This window comes from Benincasa hispida, chromosome 12 (assembly GCF_027475165.1).
Source record: "Benincasa hispida cultivar pf3 chromosome 12, pf3_genome.v1.1, whole genome shotgun sequence".
Taxonomy (NCBI): Eukaryota; Viridiplantae; Streptophyta; class Magnoliopsida; order Cucurbitales; family Cucurbitaceae; genus Benincasa; species Benincasa hispida.
In genome coordinates, this window is record NC_143489.1 from 41,495,164 (window position 1) to 41,517,031 (window position 21,868).

At 30.0% G+C, this 21,868-nt stretch overlaps 1 protein-coding gene, 1 long non-coding RNA gene and 1 pseudogene across 2 annotated transcripts; 1 reads left to right on the forward strand and 2 right to left on the reverse strand.

Moving 5' to 3' along the window:
* Nucleotides 1-4,887: 4,887 nt before the first annotated feature.
* Nucleotides 4,888-11,180, reverse strand: LOC150031999 (uncharacterized). The gene is made up of 3 exons (XR_016525434.1): nt 10,949-11,180; nt 10,790-10,845; nt 4,888-5,012 (listed from the first exon to the last, which is right to left on the reverse strand). It is a non-coding gene; the product is annotated as an uncharacterized LOC150031999 (long non-coding RNA).
* Nucleotides 5,656-10,769, reverse strand: LOC150032000 (RING-H2 finger protein ATL2-like; annotated as a pseudogene).
* Nucleotides 11,181-14,056: 2,876 nt separating the features above from the next.
* LOC120068527 (glutamine synthetase cytosolic isozyme-like) lies at nt 14,057-20,399 on the forward strand. The gene is made up of 12 exons (XM_039020331.2): nt 14,057-14,332; nt 14,424-14,463; nt 14,568-14,671; nt 14,767-14,815; nt 14,909-15,015; nt 15,092-15,179; nt 16,012-16,140; nt 18,149-18,223; nt 18,310-18,363; nt 18,484-18,521; nt 19,738-19,897; nt 20,013-20,399. Exons 1-12 carry the CDS (start codon nt 14,259-14,261, stop codon nt 20,163-20,165), a joined length of 1,071 nt encoding a protein of 356 aa, XP_038876259.1. The 5' UTR covers nt 14,057-14,258; the 3' UTR covers nt 20,166-20,399.
* Nucleotides 20,400-21,868: the final 1,469 nt, after the last annotated feature.

Below are 21,868 nucleotides of genomic sequence, written 5' to 3' on the forward strand. Positions count from 1 at the left end.
AGTACATGCAAGCATAAATCTCAAAACGACTCTCTCATAAATTTTAACTCAAATCAAAAGAATTTTATTAAATAAATAGTTTTTATAAAATCTAAATAACTGAAAAATATTTAATCGGGTCTCCTTGAAATATAAGTTCAAAATAAAATTTATGAATCTTTATAAATAAAAATTTCAAACAATGGAACTCTAAGTTCAAACTCAAAACTGGAACTTAAAACATTAAAACATGAAAACATGAGTGCAAGCATCTCTCTGGTCCTAATGGCACGGTCACGAATTTCTTCTGTCATTCGCCGGTATGTCCTTGCTCTTACCTCAAAACATAACATAAAAAAGGATGAATATAAAATACTCAATAAGTAACCCCAATATTGGGGTTAGGCTAAGCATGTATGTCCAATAAATGCAACATTCTAGTGGGACATGCAAAAATCTCTACTTATCATGGATGCCCATCTAGTGAATAATTTAACCCAGCTACCGTCGGTGAGGTGTACCCACAAACCTCTGGTGAAATCTCGAAGGAGATCACTAATTTCTAGTGAAGTCCCAAAGAAGATCACTAACCTCTAGTGAATCCCGAAGGAGACACTAACCTCTTGTGAAATCTCGTAGAAAACACAAACTTCTAGTGAAATTGCGAAAGAGATCACTAACCTCTAGTGAAATCCCAAAGGAGATCATTAGCCTTTGGTGAATCCCAAAGGAAACACGAACCTATGGTGAAATCCCGAAGGAGATCACAAATCTCTAGTGGGTACATAACTACAGATAAGGGCAACTATCACTAACATAAATGTCATGTATCATAAAACAGAGTCTCACATATGAGTCATAACATAAAACTCATACATCCTCATACATGTCAAATAAGATCTAGTTCATGCTTATACATTCTTGTAAAATACCTTATAAAATAAGATCATGCTCATACTTATCACATAATTCAAACAAGACAATCATATGTTCATATTTCCTTTCTAATCAGGCATCATGTTTCATACAGTCTTAGAACCATCAAAATTATCCTTAATTTTATTGCTCAGCACGAAAGCGGTTCCAATAATAAGATTATTTACCTTGAACTTTAGCTAGATAAAACTCTGTAAGCAATCTACCTCCCTTACCTAACTTCTTGAAATGCTTGTTGAAAAAAAAGAAGTTATCTTTCTCAAATAACTAAATATCTTTCGAAGCATTTAAAAGGAATTTCTTCACCATGAAAATGAGAGCAAGACGGCTAGAAAAATGTGAAAGTAACCAGAATTTTTCTCTCTAATTGACCTTTCTTTGAAATGAAGTGAATGGTTTGGAAGGAAGTGCATGATTGTAATTATAGAGGAAAACTAATCCTAATCCTAAATTATTTGGGATTCCTTAACTTGAAAAGTAAATTAATTAAAATAGTAGATAGACTAGATTTTCTTTTTGAACATGACACATTATCTAATTAAGAAATCTATTTTTTTAAAAATTAATAATTAAAGTAGTAGATAAATTAGTTTTTCTTTCTGAATATAACATTTTCTCTAATTAGGAAATCCATATTTTAGTTAACTAGAAAATCCATAATCTAATTAATTTGAGAATCAATATTCTAATTGAATTCAAAATTTCACAATCTAACTAAATTAGAAATTCCATCACCTAATTAATTTAAACTAAATCCAAATTTCTCTTATCAACTTAATTTAAATTAATTATCTTGTCTAATTTGGATCCTAACCCCAAAATTAAAGAAGACAAAATTTAAAATCACAATTTCACCTTTTCCTTCTTAAATTTCAAATTTCTTTTAATTTCTAAATCTTTTTTTTTTTCTTTTCTTTATTTTCAAATCTTTATCCAAAATAATTCAAAAATTCCAAATCTCTTATCAAATTAATCCCAAACCAATTAACTTTTCTAATAAACTTAATTTTTTGCTCCAAACCGAAAATTAAAGAGAACATACAATCCAATAATTGAGATAAATTACATTCTTCCAAATATTTAATCAATTTAAAATCACACTTCCTCAAGTAAATTAATCTAACTTTCCCTTAAATTGAATTAAAATTCCAATTCTTTATAAATATCTTTTAAGTTAACTATCTTGTCTTCCAAATTAAATTTTCAGCCCCAATTTATCAAAATAATGCTAAAATATTTCAAGATAATTTAATAAAAATTACCTGAAAAATTTGGAACGTCACATTTTGTCTGGTTCAAATTCATTCCTAATGTATATAATTGTAGAATTAGAAGAAAATGAAAGTTTAATGTAAGAATTAAGAGTAATAGTCGATCTGTTCCCTTTGAAATTGAAAACTCTAACATAGGGACAGAAACAAGTACGAGTATAATAAAATAATTGTACCAAATACCAGAAGAGATGATAAGAAGTGAACTGATTTGAGAATTTATATGATTGGGGCCCAATATGACTCAGAAAGTCATAGGCCACTTATTTGTGTTCCCATAGTGGAATTAATCATACTTTACCTACATATAGATACATATTTAAAAAAAGAAAATCAATTCTTATACTTTTATAAATCTATATATTGAATTCAATAAAAATAGTAGAAATTCGAAGGATAGATCTCTTAATTGCTAATACCTATGATATATCACTCTACGTTTGGATCAAAATATAATTTAGCAAATTTATAACAAACTTATTTCAAAAGTTAATAAGACATATAATTAAATTTACAAACTTTATATCCATAATATCTTTTAAGTTATTTTAATATATAGAGTTTGACCTTAATTATTCCTACATAATTGGAGAGTTGTATAGCTTGCTTAAAAGACCACATAAATTTACAAATTATTATATTTTCATCATATCTTTAGTTTTAATTTCAATTCTTACTTGTTTGAGTGCAAACAAAGCCCTTATTAGTTAAAAAGTACCAATATTGATTCGATGTCTTTTGGGTATGAAATCAAAGGTAAAAATCATTTGATTTGTGTTCAAAGTAGAAAAGATATCATACTAATGTGGAGATATGTACAAGTTTTGTTATTTTTAATATTATTATTACTACTTATATTCATTATGCATTGGGTAAAAAAAAAAAATTTTTTTGATTTTTTTAGTATGATTTTCATCCATCCTTTAATTTTAAAATGTTATATTTTAATACTAAGCTTTCAGCTTAGTTTCTATTTGGCCTCTAAATTTCAAAATATTACATTTTTAGTTTTAAATTTTGAGTTTAGATTTCGTAACATTTAACATTTTTTACACTTGAGTTTCCATATTTCCTAGTTTTAGTTATTTTGTATTAACAATATTAATTAAGTTTAAACAAGTAAATAAATTGTAATTAAATTAGTGTTGATTAACTTTTTAGTCACTATTAACATTAATGGAAAAATCCCCACACCAAAGACTAAAAGCAAGCGATAATTAGTTACTTAGACAAATAAAATGTAGAATTTAGAAGTTTAGTGACCAATGTGAAAATAAGCTCAAAATTCAATAGTACAAATGTAACATTATGAAATTTAGGGACCCAATGAAAATTAAACTCAAAGCTTAAAGATAAAAGTGTACAATTTATAGATTTAGGAATCAAATGAAAACTATACTCGAGACTTAAAGAGTAAAACCTATTGATTCCCTAATGTATTTTTTATATATCCACATAAGAACCAAACTCTTGTTTCACTTTCTAGTACACAATTTGAATATCGTGCATTTATTGAAACTATTTCTGTTTATGCTTCATTGGTTTTTTATTGATATCAATGTTCCTTAATAGTCGTCTGCTACTATACTTCATTATAACAATTACAATACTATACAGATTGCTCACAACGATATATTCCATCCAAACACATTGAAACTAACTGTGACTTTGTGTTGTCATCATCTTCTGAGTAACACTCTCCTCTTATGATCTATCTCAACTACAAAACAACCAATTGATATCTTTATGACAAAAAGAGTACCACCCATACACTTCACTCATTTACTTCACAAATTCAAGTTGGTTGTCACTCTATCACTTTAATTTTGAGGGAATGTACAGTTAATGTAAACTATGTTTATATGAATTGTAAATTAGGTTCAACTAGATCTTAAATCATACAAACTTTCCTTTTACGTACTTTTGTTTGTTGGTGTATTCCATTGCATAAAATAAGATTTTATTCGATAAAATTATAAATTCGACTAAACTTGAAAAAGTATGAAAAAAAATTTAGTATTACGAGTTCGTTGGCACTATAAATTTGTCAATATAAATATAAATTTTTTAAATTTACTCCTTCCTTTGTTGAAATTTGTTAACATAAATATAAATTTTTTAAATTTACACCAAACTATATTTAAAAATAATGAAAAAATAATAAATTGGAATGTTTGTGCACTATGGAAGAGCCACGTGGGAGCACGTGGGAAAAAAAAGCAGTAAATTAGGTTGGAATATTTTGTATTTGCGCTCCACTCTTTTTATCATCTTATCTTGCCGTCTTGGTCTTCTCTTTTCTTCAATTATCGACTCTCACATTTGTCTGTCCCTTTCTTTATCATAATTTAATTAATAATTATTCACTTCCACGTGCCCATGTTACTATTTTTCGCTTCTTTTTTTTTTTTTTTTATGTATTTTGGGCTAAGGAAAATTGCCGAATTGGTACCTTTCCCAAGAAATCCAATTGAATTTTTTTCCAATTTAGAAATGTTTGTTTGATAAGATATTCAATGAAAATACAGTATATTTCAAATATTTATTTACTAGTGTATTTAAAAGTTTGATCTCAAATCTACTTTAAATAATGGTTTAAAATATGTTAGCATAACCATGAATTATAGTTATGTCTTGATAAATATTAGATTGAATATAAATTATTATTAATTAACTCTTATGTTTTATGTTAAATATTTTGTTAATTATTTATTTTACAATGTCATATAGTTCATAGTACATGTTGATGGTAAATTTTGGTCAAATGAACTTATTCGATTGCCACGTGCCTCCAACGATGAATTTATAATTTGGAGAAGAGGTTACCTGCAAAACAATAAAAAATAACACATCAGTATGGTGCTTGCCATAGACATTCTGATAGTTAATTAAGTCGGATCTTAGCACAAAAGTCAAAGCAAATAGTTTTTAGGAAGGAGTTGAGCTTACCTTCTGTTGGGACGTGATGCTCTATTTATAATATAGTTTAGGGGTCTTCTTTGTCCTTAGGAATCTATTTTCTCTTCCAATATTGGAAAACTTGGACGCTCAAGGACTGGATTGGGCCTCTAGGGATGTTCCACATTGGAGGGCCAATCTAGATTGACCTCTCTCAAGGGGTTTACTAGTCTCAGTCTCAACCTCCGAGGCCAAGGCAGGCTCATGAAAAAATGGGCCTTGTAGGCCTTTGTTGGCCTCGGCCTCGGCCTATAGGTCAACCAGACCTTTCCAACCCAATTGCCTTTTTCCCTATTCGTAAGAACTTTCTCGAATCTTGTTTCATGCTAGTCTCGAGTTCGTTTTTTAGACTAGGTCACTCTCTCAATTTTACTTTTACCTTGATCTTTTACTGATCCAAAATTAACTGTAACAATACTAATATCATATATATTTTATTTTACTTGTGTCATTATCATTCTATATTATAAAATTTAAAATTTAAAATTTGGAGTACAAAATTTGAAGAAAGTTTTCAAAAACATATATGAAAATTCATACTAAACTTAGTACATTAAAAAAGTATACAATAAAATCCAAGTTGCATACCAAACATTTTTTAAACGGAATTGTATTTGAGGAAAATTAAGTTTAGGGTTTAACAAACATAATGAAGGAAATTGATCACGAGGATTTCCATGAGCAGCGGAATAGATCATTCCAAATTACAATCATATATGAACATTACAAATTATAGTCATAAAACAGAATCAAATGGTTATGCAATCATTAAAAAAATTATAGCATAAAACTACAAATGATCAAAGAGAAACTCTACACATATTTGTAGACTCGTCTCCACACTCCTTAATCACGAACACTCGAACACAACAACTTCGAACGCTCGAATAACACAACCGCAACACAGCACGAATACCGCGCACTCGTCCTTAGCGATTGCCTTGGTCACGAACACCCCAACAGCACAAACAACCTCCACAGAACCTCGACGACGTCGAGTTGAGTATGACACCACCAAGAAGGGTACCTTAGTATTCTCGGTGTGAGAATCCAGAGGGTCGGCTCTGCGTGGACTTGGTTTGAGGCAGACGAATGAGGATTCAAAATCATGTAAACGATTGAGCAAGTGGGAGATGGCTGAAACCTATCATATAGATCGATGTCAATCGTTTAGCAAAAGCTAAGTGATCGTTTAGCTCATCTTTTAGTTCCGTGTCTGTCGCTTACAAAATACTACACGATCATTTACCTTTGTCAAGCTATCGCTTAGTAAATCGTATTTACTTGAAAACTTCTTTTCCGAGAGCAAAATCACAAATTCAACATTACTAAAACTTACTAAAATTAAGAAAACTATTTTCCTTTTTATCTCATGGTTACCATGAACCACCAATAACCTCCCACTCAATTGGTAATTAGAGAAAAAGACTTAATTATCCAATAATTAATATTATTATAAATATAAATGATAACCAACTTACCATAACATATTTATAACCTATAGTTTTAATATTTCATCTTATGAAACAAATCTTAGTTCTTTTTCTATTCCATGGCACTTAATGTAAATCTCATTTACATTAATCTTCCACTAGATGTATCTCATACACCATACTGATCATATCATATATAACCAAATTACCTCTTGTCAATTTAAACATTTCAAATCAACACCAAGAACCGATCCTCAACTGAATCCATTGAGCTACCAAGAGGACCTTATAGACCTGTAGCTTAAAGCTCCAACGATACGTGAATAACTGACTAAACTCTTTAGTCACGGGATCCACCATCTGTTAACTGCCAGACACTCCACTAAAGACCAACAGCTGAACTCTCCTTACCACAGATATATTATGTGTCCATCTTAACCAATTAGAAGTGCGACAATCCTTCACAAATCGCTCGTAAGTACAACTCGACCAATAACCGTTATGCCCCTGTAGTTACATCTAACACCTTAAGTACTACCGATCCCTCTAATAAACATAAGTCATGATCCTACCATGACTGAGTCCTCTTTTTCAAAGAGAAGTTGTGGCCACTATGTTCAAGTCTCGGAATCAACCCTTAAGGGAGCAATCTCTTTATTTATCTCTGCTTCGGAAAAGAAGTGAATTCCATTTTGTGGATTGAGTTCCCAGCTCCCAGATCAGACAAGTCCCCAAAAAGGTAGGCATGCTGAGTTGGCAATCTGACCACTCTCACCCATACTAATCAAAGGATCGCCCTCAAAGGCAGGAATTCCCAAAATACTCAGGATTGAGGTTGTGTCACCTATGGTCATTTAGGTAAGATGTAAGTCTCTAGTATCAACGGCGTTATATACAAAATATAGACATCTCATGGTCCGAGTCTTATACAAACTCTTTGTATAGGATACCCCCCTCGCACATCTCCACATGAATGGTCAGGATCTACCATCTATAGTAGTTTACAACACTTGCAAATCTCTACAAAGTGGGCCGTATCCGTAGTGTCATCAGGATCAAGTATCCCACCTTAATCCTCATACTACAAACCTATTTAGGTTATCACTAAAGGCATGATCCACTTGTATATCACATATACATGCTTAAGTTCACATAAGATAACCATGGAGCTTTGTTTATTGGATATTAGTAAATGCCAACACATAACTCCAACTTTTCAATTTTGCAAATATGCCAAAATCCCTCAAATCCACATATCAATACATTCCAGATGAAATCCATGGCTACATTTCGACAACCGTTGTCAAATTTCTCGTTCATCAGATTCACTAAGGAAAATCACGCACTCCATCGTCGTTGCACACTTCTTCTCCTCAGATTCGTAACGAACAGATGAATCAAAGATTACAGACGGATCAAGGCCTTTAGATAGAGCAGAAACTAAATCAAACGGAATGGACAAATCGAAACGAAGGAGACAAGGAGGAGCAAGGATGTAGGAGACAGTGAAAGAGGTGTGGTAGAAATGGCGAGGGTGAGAGAAGAAGCAATTGACGTAGGTGTGGAGGAAAAGGACGAAGAGAATGACTAAGAGAAGAGAAATGAGAGTGACAAGCATGTTTCTATTATAGGAGAAAATACTATTGGAAAAATCAACAAGTGAAGTGGAATTGGACATCATCGTTAGTGGTGGAAATAGAAAAGAAGTGGTGGTTGTTGTTGTTGGCAGAAGAAGGTAGAAGAAGAGTTGAGATGAAATGTATTGATACGTGGCTGAGGGTTTGGATAGTATATGTTCCTGTTTCTTTTGATTTGTTTAATTTATGGCTCTTTTTCTTGCTTGTTGGGCCAAATCCTTAAATTTCTCATTGTGTGCTAAAGTTGCTGATAGGCAAGTTAAAGGAACCAAGCTTTCGCATGCTCGCCAAATTTCCCAAGCTCTCCCTCTCTTTCGCTTCTATCATAGAGCCATGGATCTGATTCCCTACGTAATTTTTTCCTGTTTGAATTCGATGAGAAATTAGATCACATTGTTGTATTGTCATTCTCCAATTAGATAATGAATCGTGAAAGGCACTCTATTTAATAAATCTACCGAATTTGGTTTTTGTAAACATTATCCACGATTACGAACTTACCGTCTACTCGTATGTTCTGTTTTATGAGTTTTTTTTTTTTAGAAAAATAACTAGTCATTTTCAACTGTGTATTAATAATATGTCAATGTCTATCAATAGTGCATCAACTGTGTATCAGATGTATACTAGTATTGTATCAAGATATCTAGTATATCAGATGTATATCAGTAGTGTATCAAGTGTATCAGATGTATATTAGTAGTGGACCAAGTGTATCTGATAGCTCTAAAAAAGAGCTATAACTCTTTGCTTAATTTAGGCTCGTAAATAGATTTTTAATGTAAATTATCCTATTTTGTAGATGAATTCATCCCGGTAAGCAAGGAAACCAATTAAAAGAAAAACGAGCTAATTTGGAGGTTGGATGCACAAAATAGGAAAAAGGCCCAAAAATTACAAGTCTGCCAACGATTGGAGCGTTGCAAATCTTGCTCATGCTTCCATGCAATGCTCAAAAGATAGAATGCATGGATCTAAGTAAGCGTTGCAACACTACCCATGAGCATAGAAACTCTTCGAGTTTTGACGGAATGCCTCCATTGTGCGCGCGCAAGCCAGTGTCGCGCCAAGCGCCTCAATGCTACTCCAACACTAGGGGGCTGCGTCGACAAGAGAGCGTTGCAACGTTGTACCAGATTCCTATATTTTTTTTTTCCAGTTTAAGTCAAAGGGGGAATGCCGATTTTGATGGAGTCCTAGTTCTTCATTTTCCTTTATCTTTTCAGCATCTTTAGTTTAGATTTTTATTTTATTTTGAGTTGTAATCGATAGATCAGATCTTTATCTCGAATTTGTCTATAATTTTTAGGGAATTCCTATCTAATTTCTTTGAGAGAGAGGTTCGATGCTTAATTTCTTGAGATTTCTTTAATTGAATTTCATGTTCTTCAATTCTATGATTTCTTTGAATCTTGATCTTATTTGGATTTGTATTTATGTTTTGGATTGACGACCCCCTTGTAATTGCATGTCATTACTAGTTAATTTCGAGCTCGCGCGTTTCCTTGTGTTCGTCTATGCTTGAATTTACCCCGGTAGCATAAGATTGAATGTGAATGCTTTGATTTATAGACTGGACTAGAATCTTTGTAATGCATGTTCAACCTAGGTTCAAAAAATAATTTGGTTAATTGAATTAGACTGTCTAATCAATTAGTCAACACAATTGAATCCTCAATTCATCATGCATATGAATTTTATTTCTATATGGATGCTATCAAACCCAATAGAATTTAGAGTATATAGCTTAATTAGGAATGGATTTCCAACCTTAATTAATGCTTAGGATGCTTGATTGATTTGGTTTTAATTAATTGTCGGCTTTTATAGAGACTAGTTAAATCAAATTGATTTAATAGTTTACATGCATAGAATGAAATGTTTGTTTAATTAATGAACTCCATGATAGAAATTACATAGAATTCTCCCTCTTACTCGAGAAATTAGATAAACTCCAATCCTTGATTACATTTACCCTTTGCATTTCAATTTCATGCATGTTATTTTATTTCATAAAATCTAAACCCCATTTTTACTACTTTCCACAATCAAATTTAACTTAGAGAGATTTAATTTTTGGTCTCTTTGTAGTTTGACCATGTACTTGCCACTTGTGCTACCTAGTAGTATAAGTAGTTAGGGGTAGAATCGATTCGATTCAATTCGGTTTACGGGTCAAATTGAACTGAATCGATTTCTTTTATATATGAAACCGAACCGAATTGCATATATTCGATTCGGTTCGGTTTCAAATATTTTAGGCTAGAAAAACAATATTCTTTTTTTAGACAAATAAAACTCTTGTTTGGATAGGGAATAATTGGGCAACTAGAGGAAAATTTTGAATGAAACTTGAAGAGCTATCTAATTTGGATAAGAAATAACACCAAGTAAAAGCTAAGTATCAAACATGAAACTTGAAAAGAAAAATGGTTCTCAGTCACAAACCAATTAAAAGCTAAGTATCAAAACTAAAGTAATTTTGTCATGGTAGAATCACCAAGGAAAAGAACTTATGGAAAATCAAAATGAGCATATCTAGATCAGAAAATAAATGATAGAGATAGGAATGAACCTGAATAATAGATCAGAGAGATGTTCGATTGAGAAACAAAGATTATGGTTTTGTGCCTTAATTGAGATCAAAGATGAAGGAAAAAGGAAAGATTAAAAATCACATCCAAATAAAAACAGAGAGAAAATAAACTGAGAGAAGGAGAAACAAAAAACTTACTTGCGGTGCAGACTGCGACAGTCGGCAGCCACTAGGTGTTGGAGAAGGTGGAGTGGCAGCAAAATGGAAAAGATTGAGAACATCAAGAGAGATGGAGGGAGAGAAGATCGAGAGAGATGGAAAGATGGAGTCGCTACTAACTTGAGACTTGAGAGCCAAAAGGAGGTGCTAGTGCTGCAGATGGAGATATTAGACATGGAGGAAGAAGGGGCAGAGTGATAGGAGAATATGAAGAGAGTGGTAGCAGAATTGAACTAAAAACCCTAAAAATATGTGTTTGTGATATATATATATATTAAAAATGGTTTAGTTCGATTTTAGAAGCGATTTTTAAAATTGGAACCGAACCAAACCGTTTTAATTCGGTTTTGGAATTACATCGAACCACATCGAATCAATTTTTTTTTATTCTATTCGGTTCAGCTTTGCAAATCGATTCGATTTATGCGGTTTCACTATCCACCCCTATAGGTAGTAGTTCGGTGATATATAAATATATTATTTGTTTAGGCTAGGGGTCTAAGAAATGACATTAGATTTTCTCGGCCCAATAATATCAAGGGTATAAGTGTGAGTGTATAAAGGATACATCAGTAGTATATCAAGGTATTAAGGATATCAACTATATCAGGTGTATCAAATGTACAAGTGTGAATCAAGTGTATATTAAGTATATAAGGTATATCCGTACTTTTTTTAACATTTTGTGGGTTGGTCTTGTTCTTTTACCATTTTTGTAAAAATATTAAAATTTAAAAATAGGCTTAATTTTTAAAATTTAATTTATTAAATCTGCAAGAAGCCATTTTTTAAATGGTTAGAGAAAGATATTGTACTTACAATATCATGATATTTTATTTATTATTTAAAAATAATAATAATAATAATAATAAGGAATAAAATCCGATTCTGATTTCTGAACCACACGGATTTTCTTTTCGGGAAAGTCACCTCCGTCACCGCTCACCATTCTTTTCTTTTTCTTTTTCATTTTAAATTACAGACAAAATTAATTAACCCATCAAGTAAAATTCTTTTCCCAACAATTAGATTCATTGAATGCTCCCTGTGCGAAAAAAATAATAATAATCAAAGTTTTAGTTCCAACTGTATAACGAAAATTCTTATAAATAAAAAAATTCTAAAAATATTTAGAATATATATAAAAAAAAGTTTTAAGAATGCTTTAATTATTTTTTTTTGGTTTTTTAATAAAATTGTGTTTGTTTTTTTCCATTTTTTTCCCAATGATTTTCTTGTTTGTTAAGTTATGTAAATTTATAGTCAAAAACAAATTTTTAAAAATGGTTTTGTTTTATTACATTTTTTTAAAATGTTTTTTTTTTTTAATTTTGTTTGAATTTTTAAATATAAAGTCAAAACACAAAGTGTTTATAAATTAAATTATAAAAAATTAGAAAGCAAAAACTAAATGGTCATCACTTATTGACATGAGCATAATTTACAAGTTAATTGGAATAGACCGTCTATATATCTCCATTCTTTATAAATACAATAATATGATATTATTGTCTACTTTGGATTAAAAGTCCTCATAGTTTAACTTTTTGTTTGTTTGAGTCAAAAAGTCTCTCAATAACAATAAATATAAGAGTAAGAATTATGTGCAGTCTAGGCTACACTTAATCTCATGCCCTCATTCCTTTACACTAAAAAAGAAAATTAAATAAATTCAATCTTTCCTTTAAAAAAAAATTTCAGACAACGCGTAAATATTTTCCTAATTATAATTGTCCTCACTTATATTTCATAGATCTCTTTTCTAACTAAAGTGAATCTTTGCTTGCACTTCTAACATATTAATCCTTGAAGTTTGTATTTAAAACGTTTAATTTTAAAATTATCTAATTTATGTTTAAAAGACTTTTGAACTTTAAAATGTCTAATAATTCTATAACATTTTAATGTTGTATCTAAGAAATTCATAAAACATTCAAAATAATTTACATAAATCTAAATCGAATATCTAATAGAACATTAATGTTTAATAGGCCATTGATATCTTTAAGTTCAATTATTAAATTGATAAACCTTGAAGGTTAACTAAACTTGTAATCCAACTCCAAAATGAAAAGAAAAAAAAAAACAGTAACAATTTTTGTTATGAAAAAAAAAGAGAAAAACTCAATACAATTTCTATATATACCTATGATATTATGATATTATTTTATTTAAATTTAAGATCACTTAGTTTTGTTTTTGATTTCACTAATAAATTTCAATACCAATGAAATAGTAATCCTTGCATTTACTTTAAGATTTTTCAATTTCCAATTAATGTGAGATTTTGTTTGCACTTTTGGAAGTTTTAATTTTTTTTTACATGTAAACGTTTCAAAACTTCAGAAGTATCAAAATAAGATTTTTGGTGAACTTTTAAATTTGTATTTAAAAATCCTTAAAATTTAAAAATATTTATCTAATATAGCTATACACTTTCGATTTTATATCTATTAAATTCTTGATATATTTAAAAGAATAATTAAAAATTAACATAAAATTAAAATTTATGTCAAATACCACTATAAAATTCCAATGGACTGTTTATTGAATTCATTAATTGAAAAAAAAAAGTATTGAATAAATCAAAAGATTAATCTCGACCTGAAAAATTATTAAATACAAAATTGAAAGTTTCTTTTTTCTTTTTTTTTTTTTTAATAAAACAACAAATCGAAAAGTTAAGGTCTAGTTTGATAACTATTCTGCTTTTTATTTTTGTTTTTAAAAATTAAATATATAAACAGTACTTTCATCTCTAAATTTTTTTATTTATTATCTACTTTTTACCAATAATTTAAAAAACGAAACCAAAATTTGAAAACTAAAAAAAGTAAGTTTAAAAAGTTGTTTTTGTTTTTTAAATTTGACTAAAAATTCAACATTGTACTTAAGAGATATGCAAATCATTGTAGAAAATGAAGAGAAAATACTCAATTTTTAAAAAGTAAAAAACAAAAACAAAATGATCATCAAATTCGACTAAATGACGTATTAAACATTTTTTTTAAGTTTAAAGTCAAACACAGACACAAACTCGAAAGTTTATTAGTTTTATAGACACCGTTAAAAGTTGAACAATTAGATAAACACAAACATAAAAAGTGCACGAACTAAACTGGTAATGTAAGTCCAAAAATAAATAAAAAAAAAAGAAAAGAAAAAACATTCTTTCTATCAGCTATAAATCGGACCATAGCTCTGAAGCAGCTCTGTTCATGTTTGAGTTGAAGAGCAAAAACAAAACCGAATTGTAAGACCTTGTTGTTGATCTTGTTGAAGAGCAAAAATGTCTTGCCTTTCCGATCTCATCAACCTCAATCTCTGCGACTTCACCGACAAGGTGATTGCAGAGTACATTTGGTGAGTCCATACCTTCTCTCTATAATTTTCTTCAATATTTCTCTTTATGTTTTCCGATACCAAAATTCTCGTTTCTGCCTTATTTCAACAGGGTCGGTGGATCTGGTAAAGACGTCCGAAGCAAAGCCAGGGTACAAAAACACACAATTCTTTTGTGTTGTTTTTTCCTCTGTCATTATTATGTGTGTTCTCTGTTTTGGTAACTTAAAATATGGTTGTTTTTGTGTTTGTGAAGACTATTTCAGGGCCTGTTACCGATCCCTCTAAGCTTCCCAAGTGGAATTATGACGGTTCTAGCACTGGCCAAGCCCCTGGACAAGACAGTGAAGTCATCTTATAGTAATCAATTACATCCCTATATATCTATTTTATTTGGTTATATAATAAGCTAGCAGCTGATCTTTTGCTGAATTTTCACTTGTTTTTTTCAACAGCCCACAAGCTATTTTCAGGGATCCTTTCAGAAGAGGAAACAATATTCTTGTAAGTTCACTTTTAAGTTGCATTTTTTTTAGAGCTATGTTGGTTTTGACATTTTGCATTTGTTATAATAATTAAGGAAATGTTTTTATTTAGGTGATTTGTGATTCTTACACTCCGGCTGGAGAGCCGATTCCGACGAACAAGAGACATGCGGCGGCGAAGATCTTCAGCCATCCTGATGTAGTGGCTGAAGAGCCCTGGTATCTAGTTTAGTTTGATTTGATTTTTGATTTTTTTTCTTTAATTTTAATTTAAAAATTTGGAGAAAAACAACAGGTATGGAATTGAGCAGGAGTATACGCTATTGCAGAAGGATGTTAAATGGCCCATTGGATGGCCCATTGGGGGGTTTCCTGGGCCTCAGGTAAACACCAATTTCTTCCCTCCATTTCGGCCCACTCCACCTAAATCTACCTTTTCGATTAAATTATTTTTAGGTAATTGCAATACATTGTACGTTTGGAGCTAATAATCAACTGTATAACAATTTTTATTTGTTATTTAAAAAAAATTTACAAATATAACAAAACCTATCAATGATAGGTTCTACCAGTTACAGAATCCTATTAGTAATAGACTTTACTGTTAGGTCTATTGTTAATAAACTTCGAAAGTTGAATTTAAATTTTGTTGTATGTGCAAATTCTTTTCCATAGTATTTAGAAATATTTTGGGTTCGATTATTATATTGCAACTATTCCGTACTTTTAAAATGATTAATTACCACTTCAACTCTTGATAATTGATATTATTTTTTGTACTAAAAAAAGAATAAAAATCACCACTTTGACCAAAGCATTACATTATTAAAGGAATTAAAATAATTCAAAAAAAAAAAGAGAAGAATTTGTTATGTGATAAACTACGATTTGATAAGTTGGTGAAATGAACAAAGATAAGTACTACCTGAAATGTATTAAGTAATTTTCTCTTTTTATTATATATTTAATGTTGTTTGTGTGAGAACCATATAGATATACAAGACATGAATATGACACAATACAATATATGGTGCCACAAGGATACATTTTTTCAAATATATAACATCTATGATTCAAAGTCAACCAATTGATGCATTATATGCTCATATGGGTATTTCAAACTATGGTTTAGTTATAATTGATTTAAGAGTTAAATGAGGATTAGCATATGTTAATGACAAGATTATTAAAGGTTATGACACGTGGCGAGTGCAGGGGCCATATTACTGTAGTGCTGGCGCTGACAAATCATTTGGGCGTGACATCGTTGATGCTCACTACAAGGCTTGTCTATATGCCGGTGTCAACATTAGCGGCATCAACGGTGAAGTCATGCCTGGTCAGGTACCCAAATTAAATCAATCTTATTATTAATCTTACATATATGTTTTTTTGTTTTTTTTTTTTTAACTCAAATTTAACTTTCCACCCCAATTTTTATAAACTTGTACTTATAATATTATAGTATAAGTATTGATATGATGAATTTGTAGTTATTGTCCTATAAATATCGATATGAAGTTGTGACGTATCAATAAATGAGATAATTAGAAACTAACATTATATAACTAAATAACCATTGACAAATATGCATTCTTTTGAAGATGGAGGTTTAAATCTTTCTATTGTATTGTACTCTAAAAATATATGAGAATAAATTTAAGATAGGCAGAGCCTACTACTTGATAATTAGGGGTGTTCAAAAAACCCGATGACTCAAAAAAATCGATCAACCCAACCCAAACTGGGTTATCAACTCATTTGAGTTGGGTTGGGTTCAAATAAATGAAAATTTTATGGGTTGGGTTGGTTCATGGGTTCACCTAATATAACCCAAACCAACCCGAATTTATTATTAACTTTAAAATATATATTTTTGTTACTTATAGCACAAATATTTATACATATTGATTTTAATTTTATTTAATTCCAATATATTTTTTAATAATTTATTCTTCAACAACTAATTTCTTTGCACTTTAGAAAAAAAATTTTCACTATATAAATTGAAATTGAGTTGTTAATCTTAATTCAATATATGGAAATAATTAAATTAGATTCTTACATATTTACGTTTTGCTTCTTTTTAGAACAAAATTTTAAATAAATGACCCGATTAACCCGAACCAACCTAACCAAATATTTCATGGTTGGATTGGGTTGAGTTTATTTTTTAGTAAGGGTTACTTGGGTTGAATAAATTTACAAACCGAATAATTGGATTGGGTCTAAAAAGTCTTTCAACTCAATCCAACCCAACCCATGAACACCCCTATTGACAAATTTCTATTATTTTGTTTTCCCGTTATCTGTTTGTTTCAAGGAATGGGCATGGGATGAGTTAGGTATCCTAAGCCAAATCCTTGTTTGGGACAAAGGTTTAGGAAGACACACACTTTCTCATGGGTTTGAATAGTAAACACTGTTTAAACCTATGGGTTACATTTTTTTTTTATAATTTAATATAGGAAGTTTGTCGACCAACTTTCGGGCACCACATCGGGTAGTTGCTGTCGGTAAACTTCAACCACTACCTTCGACGATCGCCACCAACCACCTCCGGTTGCCAATTCTGGTGACCTTGTTGGTGAACTTCTGGCCACCAACTTTGGGCAAACTCTGATTGCCATCGGCCAACCTTGATTGCCATCTCCAGCGATCGTTGCTGGCTAACTCCGATGAATTATTGTTGTTTTGTAGTGGTTTTCTTTACTTATGTATTGTAACGTTGTTTTGTAGTTTCTTTCACTATCTTATCTCAAAAAAAAAAAAAAAAAACAACAATATAGTTGGGCTTTCTAAAGAATATTTTATTTTTGTACTAACAAAATTTGAACTTTTTTAAAATTAAAGAATCACATGAGACAATATTCATTGAGAATAAGAATCTATCAAAATTTACATGAATTTGTAATCTTAATTAAGAGTGTAACAAAAATTGAAAAAAAAATTTGAATCAAATGGCAAATAGATCCACTTGTTTTGTTTGGTTGATAGTATAAGATGGAAGGTTTTTGTTTGGATTTGGAGACAACAAAAATTACTCATTTGATTTGATCTTTAATTAAAAAACTAGCCAAAATTGAACGGAACTAACGATAAAATAAATTACTTATTTGATTAGATTTTTTATTGAAACAAAAATGCTCAATTTCAATAAAAATAAAGGCAAAATTTTAATAAAACCAAAAGAAGCAAAACAACATAGAACGGAATCATAAAATAAAATCTAACAATCGATTTTATTCTTTATTGGACAACGATTTAGTTTTTTATTTTATAAAGTGATGGATGCGTTTAAATCAAATCGCTATCACCCCTAAATACAATAACAATGGAGTTGCTTTTGCAGTGGGAATTCCAAGTTGGTCCTTCGGTGGGAATATCAGCAGCAGATGAACTGTGGGTTGCTCGGTACATTTTAGAGGTAACTTCAAAATTACCACCAACAAATTTTACAGCAATTAAGGCAGTGGCCCCACCTCTTTTTTACTTTTCACTCTGATTAAACAGAGGATTACGGAAATTGCGGGTGTGGTTCTTTCTTTCGACCCCAAACCAATTCAGGTTACAAATTTCACCTTTTTTCTTATTATTTTTTTAATTTTTAATTTTTAATTTAATTTAATTTATTATTATTATTTTACCAATTTCAAATTAATATTTTCTGTTTAATCTACACAATAGGGTGATTGGAATGGAGCTGGCGCCCATACAAACTACAGGTAATAAATTTAACTTTTTTTTGTTTTTTTTTTTAATTTTTTGAATAAAGCATTATTTATTAAAAAAAAAAATTTAGATTTGATTTGCTTTTTTAACATAAAGTAAAAAATATGTCTTCATTAAAGTATCGACTAAAATATAGCTATTCTATTTTAGTTTCTAAATTTTTTGCATAAAATCTAAGGGTATATTTAGGAGTGATTTTGAGATGTCAAAACCACTTTTTCTTAAAATTATGTTATTTGGCATAGAAAGTTAAAATTTGTTTTAGAAAAATCTAAAATAATTTCGAATTGATTTTGGAGAAATTAGTTAATTGGTGAGTTTTGTTAAGTGATTGTTTGGGAATCAATCCTAAAATAGTTGTCTAATTGAGTTTTTGTTAAAATATTGTTGGTTAGCTATTTCTGAAAGTATTTTTTTAATTTTAAATGCTAGAACAAAAGATGACAGATATTATTTGTCATTATTGATAATAAGATAAACAATTATATATGTCTTGAATTTTTTTTTTCAATATCTAATATAAAAATTCATCTTACTCAAAATATCAATCATATATATAAGAATTTAACAATAAAATAAATAGAAATAAATATGTATCATAATTATTTAATTAAATAATAATTTCTCAAATAGAAAATACAGTTTTGAGTAATTGGGTAACTCTAAATTTACTTTTGAAACCAAACATAATAATTTAAAATTAATTCTAAATAAATGAAAATCACTTTTAAGAGTTTAGTACCAAACATAAATTTGATTGTTTAAGCCTCGTTTGATAACCACTTTTGTTTTTCGTTTTTGTTTATGAAAATTAAGTCTATAAACACTACTTCCACCTTCAAATTTCGTTTTTTATTATCTACTTTTCACCAATGGTGTAAAAAACCAAGCCAAAATTTGAGAATTAACAAAGTAACTTTCGAAAAGTTGTTTTTGTTTTTAGAATTTAGCTAATTATTCAACCATTTTACTTAAGAAAAATGCAATTCATTCTAAGAAATGTGGATGAAAAATGTTTAATTTTAGAAAATAAAAACAAAAAACCAAATGGTTACCAAACAGAGTCTCAAAAATCAATTTCACAAAAACAATTGTACTCAAATCTCTTTTTCTAAAACAATAAGTCCAACTATCACTCACAAAACACACACTAAATCATTGTGTTGAAATACTTCTAATTTATGATACTTTTTGTAATAAACTTTGTAGTACCAAGTCCATGAGAAAAGAGGGAGGTTATGAGGTGATCAAGAAAGCAATTGAGAAATTGGGGCTAAGGCACAAAGAACACATCGCGGCATACGGAGAAGGCAACGAGCGTCGTCTAACTGGTCGACACGAAACAGCTGATATCAACACTTTCTTATGGGTAAACAAACAATCATTTAACTAAAACTTTAGTACTATCATAATACATACTCCTTTCAACTAAAATAAACATGAATCTATAGTATAGATTTGATCGAAACTCTTGTTTGGCATAGGGCGTTGCGAACCGAGGAGCTTCGATCCGAGTCGGGCGAGACACGGAGAAATCGGGCAAAGGGTACTTTGAGGACAGAAGGCCTGCCTCTAACATGGATCCTTACACAGTCACTTCCATGATTGCAGAAACTACCATCCTTTGGAAGCCATGAATTTTGATCTTACCTAAATCTTTGTTCATTGGGTTTCATAATTTCCAAGAGTTTTTACCCACAAGAGAAATTGGTTCTTCTTTTTATTCTTCTTTTTTTTCTTAATTCAGTTGCAAAAGGGGAAACTTTCACTTTAAGTTAAAATGTAATTGAAATTTAAATAATAAAGTTAGGATTAGGAAAAGGGGGTTGTGGAATTTTGTACCAATAAAAACAGTTGTGGGTTGATTTTTAGCTCTTTTTTTCTTCTCTATTTCAATATTCTAATTTTTAATTTTATAATAAATCATTATATTTTGCCTAATTTCAACTTAACTAACCACAAAAAGTATCCAAACTCAACACTTAATATGAAAATTTAACTAAAAAGTTAGCCAATACACAAATGATAAGGATCACTAACTACAAAAATAGTGTCGGCTAGCAACAAGTATATGTCTTTTAAAGAAAAATCAATTTACCATTTAATTAAATTTGTCGTTTTAATTTGATAAACTAAAATTTTTAAACTTTAACTTTAGTACATAGTTCTTCACATATTTTCTAATGTAAAGTATTAAAAATATTTTATTTCATTATTTATTGAAGTAAAAGGAATGATTTATAACTAAAAGTATTTTAAAAAACATCACTTTCAAATACTTTCAAGTTTTCCTTTCAGCCAAGTGAGACAAAAAAAAAAAAAAAAAAGAAAAAAAGAAGAAGAAAAAAAAAAAAGAAAAAAAAGAACTCTATAATAAAGAGAGAGACATTTTGTCCAATTAGAGATCTTGATAGTGAGCAAACATGTGACCTGTCTTTAATGGTATGAAACTGTGTTTAGTAGTTGTCAATTTCTTCTTTCGTTCCATCTCTTGTAGTTTGGTACTGCTACACTCATTTAATTACATATTCTTAATTAAGAGAGCTGGAGATTTGGTATTGCCTTTTATTTTTAAGGTTATTGTTGTAGAACCAGTGAAGGCCCTTGAGCAGAAACACGGATCGTTCCAATTTTTTTGTTTTTCACAGAATATAAAATTATAGAAACAAAATTATGCAGTAACACAAAATTTACAGCATGCTTTCAATTTGTTTGACCCAAAAATGATGTCGTTAGTTTCAAGCTTAGCCCTAAACAAATAAAATTTGTAAAACACGTACAACTACTAATACTAACATGTAGTAATAGTGAAAGCACAAGGTCGATCCTTAGGGAACGTCTTTTAACTAGCAAACTTGACTCTTGAATTCCTTTTTTTTGGGGGGGGAGGGGGATGAATTTTAGAAACAAAGTAAAACTAAAATTAGGATTGGTATGAATTTTGTAAGAGACTAACAGTAGAGAGCATAAAAGAATTCTTGCTAAGATTTCAATGTAAAAGATCTTGGGGAATTATGTTGGTTAGCCTAATTCAATCATTGGCTTAATTGTACTCATGCAATTTAATTATTCCATAACCCATTAGAGACATGCCCTAATGTCCCAATTAGTCAATTAACTAAAAATGTCAATTAACCCTAATTTACTTCTAAGATGCTTCATAAAGACATTGCACGTCAAATTCCTAAATTGCATTAATTCTAGGGTTTTCTAGGTTATGACATGTTTGAAATACTATAGAGTCAATTCAAGAATGATTTATTTGAATGTTCTAAAATAGTCATACTTTCAAGAAAATAGGAAAAAGTCCAAATTTTCATTCAAGATTTCTAGTTCTTGC

Bases quoted from the DNA above. Each gene is read 5' to 3' on its own strand.
- LOC120068527 (XM_039020331.2), top strand. From the start codon at position 14,259: ATGTCTTGCCTTTCCGATCTCATCAACCTCAATCTCTGCGACTTCACC. The intron at 14,333-14,423 runs GTGAGTCCATAC...TTATTTCAACAG, and splicing joins GTGATTGCAGAGTACATTTG to GGTCGGTGGATCTGGTAAAG. The intron at 19,898-20,012 runs GTAAACAAACAA...TGTTTGGCATAG, and splicing joins ATATCAACACTTTCTTATGG to GGCGTTGCGAACCGAGGAGC.